The sequence below is a fragment of the Lingula anatina genome, chromosome 8, assembly GCF_051362555.1.
Source record: "Lingula anatina isolate TDL-2025a chromosome 8, LinAna3.0, whole genome shotgun sequence".
Taxonomy (NCBI): Eukaryota; Metazoa; Brachiopoda; class Lingulata; order Lingulida; family Lingulidae; genus Lingula; species Lingula anatina.
Window position 1 is genome coordinate 9171620 of NC_141774.1, and position 8232 is coordinate 9179851.

An 8232-nucleotide genomic window follows, 5' to 3' on the forward strand; every position below is an offset into this window, starting at 1 on the left:
TAATCGCGCATTTGTCGCCGTTTTGACAGTTCACGTTGCGCTTATCGCCTTTTTGATTGATAAAATTGCCAAGAAAAGTAAAAATATGAATTTTACGCAACACCTCAACCTTTTTTCCAAAACCAAAAATCAATTTTATTACTTGGACATTGCCTGGTTTTATGGAAGAAATCTACGTGACGGAAATTGCAAATTTTCAAGTTAAGTGAGATGAGGGAAAATGTAAGTAAAGAATGCCGACTGATAAACAAGCCGAGTGCACATGCATTCAACGCCATTAAAATTAATTTGAAGTCTGGTGATTGTGTTTTAACAAAAGAAAAAATGTAGAATATAATTTTATTCAACTATTATATACAGTAACATTCAATTTCAAAATTACTTTAGTACTCATTAATGAATCATGAAAACGCAATGAATCAATAAATGGTAGTATTATTGAAAGTTTTAAGATTTCTATTCTCGTCTTTATCACCAAACATCAGAACACAAACAGTCCGATAATGCTGGTCTTGTGGTCGGAAGCTGGTACCCGATACTTGTGGGCCGTGGGGAAAAACCCGTCTAAACCCTTCGTGGGGAATGCCGGGAAAATGCCCACGCCCGGATACTTTAGTCTATGTAACATGATAACTTCAGTTTTTCATTGGCACGGCGCTTTACAGTTCAAGAATATCTTCCCGTTTTAGACAACATGGTGCAACTGTATTTTCTTTCGTGACTACAAACTTCTCTACATAGACTATATTGGTATAAGATGAAGCACAAGAACTTAAGAAAGTACGTCATTCCCACTGAAAGAGGTACTAAAGACAATTAAGACATTTTCTGGAGTCCTTACACAATTAAACTGAGACTTATATTAATAAGTCATAAATAAAGAAACTAGATCCTTTTACAACTGAAAGCATCCATCAAAACTTGAATATATTTCTAAAATATATAAAAAGTTCAGGTTATATGTTTATTACCCAGACACCTCAATGATTTAAACTAAACTTTGACATATAACCGTTTAAAACAGGCGTTTCTCAAATGTAATTTTGCCCTGAAATCGCAACTACTTGTATGATCCAAGTAATGAATAAAGCAAGCTTGCTTCGACATATTTCACTGTATGACCGTCCATGTAAATTTCAATATGACTTTTGGGGTCCGGAGAAAAGGGTGCATATGTGATGAACTGGATATATTTGTCAACTATAACCCTTGAGAAAATCATAATATTAGTGATATTAGTAATGTGCGATCCTCTATCTTGAGAGATGCCTGAATGCATCCAGCCATCCCTCATGAGGAGCAGACTGTACAAAAAATATAATGAAATATTTTCTCAATCGTAAAATATTTCATTATAGATTTTGCACAACCTATCAATGTAAAACCTCTTCATGTAAAAGCATTTACATGAAGTAAGATTTTACAAAGATGCGAGGGTTAGTGGAGGTTAGTGTGCGGATTATGATTTTCCCAAACGCTATACTGACGAACAACTCCACATCATCAACAGCACAAATTTGAAAATTGACTACATCACTAGGATTGAAATAAAACACAGACGACCATAAGTGGTGGCGTTTTGTGAGCGAAAACCTATCTCATTTGGAATGTGGATAAAGCAACTACATATTCTATTTGAACGTTAAATAATACGTAACTGTAGAGGTTGACAAAATTTTCACACAGAACCACAATTCATCTTATTCAATTGAACATTTATGGAATTAAGAACGAGCATCCTGAACTCGGTGCTCTCTTAAGTTATTGGAATAAAATGTTCCACTGTCATAACTGAAAAAAACTTAAAATTAAATGCAATTACACCCGACTCGTATCTGTGACCCGTGAAGCGCATAAATTCTCAATATCCAAAAGACTTGAGTACATTTTTAGGTTGTACCAGTATTCCGTTTACATTCAGTATATCGCTCTTCATTATCATTCCACATTCTCTATTTTTTTTTTTTTTTTTGCAGACAAGCTGTGTCCTTAAAACGAAGACTGCTAGGACGTCCGGTCATCAATGAAAGTGGCTACAGGGGCTCGTTGCTAGCGACATATAGTGTTGCACATTTGCACATTTAGGCGAGGATTGATAGTTTCTGCGTTCTAGCATCATTTCTGGAAAACTGCCCTTTCGTAACCTACAAATGAAACGTAATTTAAAGTATGAAAAGCAATTGAAAGCTTGCAGTAATTGCAAAAAAGAATATGTATTTCACTGGTATTTACACACCGTTAATACTAGTATTTATTTTGATGTTCCATTATGTTATGGTTCTTAACATGACTACTTTTTATTTTATTTTATTTTGTTTTGTTTTACTTACATTTTATTTTATTTTATTTTATTTTCACTTCTATAAAACAACACAAGAAAATCACATTATGATTTATAAGAGTGCTAAGATTCTACAATAAGAAAGTGACTGAAGAATAAGAGGTATATAAAGGAAGGCATATTAATCACAAAAACGTCTAACGATCTAAACAATATAAAAAAGTGAAAATACATGCTCACCTGTACGATGGCCTTTTAGTACCACAACCGCAGCACTTAGGGTGAGGTTGGGGGGTAGTAGCTCCCAGTATTCTAGACCAGTGACAACGCCACGTGTGTCGCATTGGGACTGTGAAAATCTGAAATTTGGCCGATAGGAAGTCAAAATATTTTGTGCGAGTGATTTTTTTTTGCAAGTTTGTGACAAATTAAAAGAGCTTTTGGATTCTAAAATGTCTGGACTAAGAATTTCCTTGAATAAATTGTAAATAGAATACAAATGTCTACATTTAGTGACTAGATAACGGTTTCCAAAAGGTATAATTTAAAGTTTTATGAGAAGAACAAAACTGCTATTGTTTGATACCAATGATATTTGGATTGGTCCATTTTGATCCCTTTCGTCTAAAAGTAAAGACTAACTTAAAAACATTTTACAAGGGACCCAGTGATCCGAATGAGTAGCAATGAGTACCTGTGCCATGTTGACTGAGGAGTAAGACTTCATGTCATCTTCTGTGCTGTCCAGCCGCTTTGTTTTCACGTTGCGATTTTTCAGGGTCTCATCTCCTTTTCCTTTTCTTTTGTTCTCTAAAACGGTAACACATTCCAATTATTATTAAGAATGTTTATTGAATTACCAACCCTTTGTTGTATCAATATTTCTATTATTTTCTGTGTAATCAATGACTGCGACATACTAATTATTGTTTGGACAAATAGGTTTTTTCAGAATGTATATGCATTTGGTGTGAAGACCATATGATTTTTCAAAACAGCTTTTGATTTGATTTAGTTTTTAACTTATATCGTAATTCTAAAAATGTCAAAGTCTTAAAATTTTATATTTTAAATATATATTCAAATGCAATCCAATCCAAATTCATTGAAATTTGTATTCGGACCAGTGAATCCTTATTTAGACCAAAAGATTTTGGGAAAGTTTAGGTCCAATAGCCAGTAAGGCGAAAAGCTTATGGCAAATCATTTAAGTCTATTTCTCGCCCCAATAACACGGGTTACCTCTAAGGGTTTTCCATCTCAGTGAAACACCATATGCCTTGGACGCTTCCCCGATGCAGCCACCTCGTAGACAAACCATTGCAGGACTCACTGGACGCTTTCCCGATGAAGCCACCTCGTAGACAGACCATGGCAGGACTCACTGGTCGCTTCCCCATTGCAGTCACCTTATAGACAGGACGTGAAAGGACTTGCTGGCACCAAGGATTGATGGACGTAGCTGAAGTGTAGATGTGGCCCTTTTCTCCTTGCACTTGTCAGTGGGAGCTCTATCGAAACAGAAAGAAAATAGGATTAATGACTTTTTCTACCTATGTTAACACTCTGCAGTCAGGCTTACCTTTAAAGGTTTTCCATCTCAGGGAAACACCACATGCCGTCGACGCTTCCTCATTGCAACCATCTTGTAGACAGACCATGGCAGGATTCGCTGGACACTACCTCAATGCAACCATCTCATAGACGGGCCACAGCAGGACTCACATGACACTTCTCCAATGCAGGCACTTCGTAGACAGACCATGGCAGGGAACTTCCTCATTGCAGCCACCTCGTAGACAACTAGCAAGACTCGCTGGACGCTTCCCCAGTGCAGCCATCTCGTAAACAGACCATGGCAGGACTCGCTGGCACTAAGGATTGGTGGAAGTAGTTGGAAGTGTAGATGTGGGTCTCTTTTCCTTGCAGTTGTCAGTGGTGGCTATAGTGAGAATCGCCCCAATCGAGTTCTGTTAACAGAAAGAAAAACGGATTAATGACTTTTTCTACATATTTCTGTTAACAGAAATAAATAATTAATGACTTTTACTACCTTTGTTAGTACTCTGCAGTCAGGCTTACCTCTAAGGATATTCCATCTCAGTGAAACGACATGTCTGGAACGCTTCCCCATTACTGCCACCTCGTAGACAGACCATGGTAGGACTCGCTGGCACCAAGGATTGTTCTTTATGTAGATGTGGCCCTCTCCTTGTAGTTGTCAGTGGGTGCTTTATCGAGAATCACCACAACCGAGTTCTGTTAACAGAAAGAAAAAACAGATTAATGACGTTTCCTACACGTCTGTTAACAGAAAGAAAAATGGATTAATGACTTTTTCTACATATGTCAGTAATCTGCAGTCAGGCTTACCCTTAAAGGTTTTCTGTTAACAGAAATAAAAACGGATTAACGACTTTCTTTACCCATGTTAGTACTCTGCAGTCAGGCTTACCTCTAAGGGTTTTCCATCTCAGTGAAACACCATATCCCCAATGGAGCCACCTCGTAGACAGAATGGCCACATTCGCTGGACGATTCCCCGATGCAGACACCTCAGACAGACCATGGCTGAACTCGCTGGACGCTTCCCTGATGCAACCATCTCATAGACAGACCATGGCGGGACTTGCTGGACACTTCCCCAATGCAGCCATCTCGTAGACAGACCATGGCAGGACTCACTGGACGCTTCCCTGATGCAGCCACCTCGTAGACAGACCATGGCAGGACTTGCTGGCACAAAGGATTGATGGAAGTAGCTGACGTGTAGATGTGGGTCTCTTTTCCTTGCAGTTGTCAGTGGTAGCTCTAGTGAAAATCGCCTTAATTGAGTTCTGTTAACAGAAAGGAAAACGGATTAATGACTTTTCCTACATATTTCTGTTAACAGAAATAAAAATCCATTAATGACTTTTCCTACATATGTTAGCACTCTGCACTCAGGCTTCCCTTTAAGGGTTGTCTGTTAACAGAAATAAAAACGGATTAATGACCTTCTTTACCCATGTTAGTACTCTGCAGTCAGGCTTACCTCTAAGGTTTTTTCCATCTCAGTGAAACACCATATGTCTGGAACGCTTCCCCGTTATCGTCACCTCGTAGACAGACCATGGCAGGACTTGCTGGACGCTTCCCCGATGCAGACACCTCATAGACAGACCATGGCAGGACTCGCTGGACACTTCCCCAATGCAGCCACCTCGTAGACAGGATGTGGCAGGACTTGCTGGACACTTCCCCAATGCAGCCATCTTGTGGACGTAGCTGAAGTGTATATGTGAACTTCTTCTCCTTGTCAGTGGAAGCTCTATCTAAACAGAGAAAAAATAGAATTAATGACTTTTTTTTACCTATGTGAACACTCTGCATTCAGGCTTACCTTTAAAAGGTTTCCATCTCAGGGAAACACCACATGCCGTCGACGCTTCCTCATTGCAACCATCTTGTAGACAGACCACAGCAGGACTCGCTGGACGCTTCCCCAATGCATCCATCTCGTAGACAGACCATGTCAGGACTCGCTGGATGCTTCCCCAATGCAGTCACCTCGTAGACAGACCATGTAGGACTCACCGGAGGCTTCTCCATTGCAGCCATCTCGAAGAAAGACCATTGCAGGACTTGCTGGACACTTCCCCATTGGAGCCACCTTGTAGACAGCCCATGGCAGGACTCGCTGGCACTTAGGATTGATCGAAGCAACTGAAGTGTACATGTGGCCCCTTTCTCCTTGCAGTTGTCAGTGGGAGATCTATCCAGAATAGCCAAAATCGAGTTCTGTTAATAGAAAGAAAATGAATTAATGACTTTTCCTACATATGTCTGTTAACAGAAAGCAAAATGGATTGTCACTGGGAGTTCTATCGAAAATCACCATAATCTGATTTTGTTTACAGAAAGAAAACCAGATTACGACTTTTCCAACCTATCTCAGCACTCTGCAGTCAGGCTTACCTTTAAGGGTTTGGATCTCAGTGAAACAACATATGCCTTAGACGCTTCCCCGATGCAACCACCTCACAGACAGACCATGGCAGGACCCACTGGATGCTTCCTTAATGCAGCCACCTCGTAGACGGACCATGACAGGACTCCCTGGATGCATTCCCTAATGCAGCCACCTCATAGACGGACCATGACAAGACTCGCTGGATGCTTTCCTGATGCAGCCACCTTGTAGACAGACCGTGGCAGGAGTTGCTGGAACCAAGGATTGATAGAAGTAGCTGACGTGTAGATGTGGCTCCTTTCTCCTTGCTGTTGTGAGCAGGACCTCTATCCAGAATAGCCATCATCAAGTTCTGTTAACGGAAAGAAAAATGAATTAATTACTTTTCCAATATATGTCTGGCAACAGAAAGAAAATTGGATTGTAAGTGGGAGTTCTATCGAGAATCGCCATAATCTAATTCTGTTAACAGAAAGAAAAACGGATTAACAACTTTTCCTAAATATATCAGTACCCTGCACTAGGGCTTACCTTTAAGAGATCCCCATCTCAGTGAAACACCATATGCCTTGGACGCTCCCACAGTGCAGCCATCTTGTAGACGGACCATTGCAGGCCTCACTGGATGATTCCCCAATTCAGCCACCTCGTAGACAGACTATGGCAGGACTCGCTGGCACTTAGGATTGATCGAAGCAACTGAAGTGTACATGTGGCCCCTTTCTCCTTGCAGTAGTCAGTAGGAGCTCTATCCAGAATCGCCAAAATCGAGTTCTGTCAACAGAAAGAAAAACGGATTAATGACTTTTCCTACATATGTCAGCACTCTGCACTGGGGCTAATCTTTAAGGGTTTTCTGTTAACAGAAAGAAAAGCAGATTAACGACTTTTCCTACTCATGTCAGCACCCTGCAGTCAGGCTTACCTGGTTTTCCATCTCAGTGAAACACTATATGCTTTGGACGCATGGCAGGACTCGCTGGACGCTTCCCTAATGCAGCCACCTCGTAGAGACGGACCATGGCAGGACTCGCAGCACCAAGGAATGATCGAAGTGTAGATGTGGCCCTCTTCTACTTGCAGTTGTCAGTTGGAGCTCTATCAAGAAACACCATAATGGAGTTCTAGTAAAAGAAAGAAAAACGGATTAATGACTTTGCCTACCTATGTCAGCACTCTGCTTCCTGGACCTGTAATAGAAGAAACCTGGAATACATGGAAAATATGCAATGACACTACAAAAACATAGCCCACAGCAGAAAGCCGTGATGTATCCTGCGAAGATTCCTGAGCGACGATTCCTCGTGGTGAGAAGCGAAGGAGTTAGCTGGCCAGCTTATAGAAACGTCGAATCCACCGATCAGACGACTCCGTGAAAAGAAACAACAACAATGTCGATGAGCGATACGTTGACATGGGACGAGGAAAAGATTCGGTGAAATGTGAGTCGACTCCTGTGTCCTTTTTGCTTGATACGGGGCGCAGCACATGACATCCTTCTTGTTGCTCCAAATCTGTCTGCGATGAATGAACGAAATTTCAAAATTTCCCGCTTTTATACCTTACCGTGAATTATAGTCACATGGTGGCGTTCCTGTTGTCACCAATGGTCAACTTGATCATAGGGGGTGACGTTTGATAGTGATGCGCAAAATTGATTATAATATCTTATTAGCATGTACACTTTATTTACAATTTTTATTTTGATTATTCTGAATATAATTTTATTTGATAATAAAAGTAATAAGTACTAAGCACTGACTTCGAAATGCACAGGCAAATTTGATGACAATTTCTGAGCAACATACCTTCTCCCCAAAATTATGATGGACACGACGACCGTTAAACTGGTACAGGTAGCCGTGAACTTCTCACAGGCCACTATAGAACGTGTGTATTCGAACACTGCTCCAAAATGTGGATAATGTAATAGGGCGTAGGGTGACTGAGGGAGCATGGTTGTTTTGGTTGTAGTGAATTATAGTGAGTGAATTGAAAG

The 8232-nt window shown here is 40.5% G+C and overlaps 1 protein-coding gene across 3 annotated transcripts; it reads right to left on the bottom strand.

The window, feature by feature from the left end:
• Positions 1 to 332: 332 nt before the first annotated feature.
• On the bottom strand, positions 333 to 7750 carry LOC106163526 (uncharacterized). 3 transcript variants are annotated; one of them, XM_086994594.1, is made up of 11 exons: positions 7488 to 7750; positions 7159 to 7357; positions 6765 to 7007; positions 6239 to 6585; positions 5316 to 6061; positions 4737 to 5118; positions 4364 to 4540; positions 3524 to 4251; positions 2976 to 3091; positions 2522 to 2640; positions 333 to 2144 (listed from the first exon to the last, which is right to left on the bottom strand). In XM_086994594.1, exons 8-11 carry the CDS (start codon positions 3600 to 3602, stop codon positions 2021 to 2023), a joined length of 438 nt encoding a protein of 145 aa, XP_086850720.1. In that variant the 5' UTR covers positions 3603 to 4251; positions 4364 to 4540; positions 4737 to 5118; positions 5316 to 6061; positions 6239 to 6585; positions 6765 to 7007; positions 7159 to 7357; positions 7488 to 7750; the 3' UTR covers positions 333 to 2020. The 3 variants fall into 3 exon arrangements, with proteins under 3 accessions (XP_086850720.1, XP_086850719.1, XP_086850718.1); XM_086994593.1 differs by having other exon boundaries at positions 5316 to 5595; positions 5858 to 6061; positions 7159 to 7750; XM_086994592.1 differs by having other exon boundaries at positions 7159 to 7750.
• Positions 7751 to 8232: the final 482 nt, after the last annotated feature.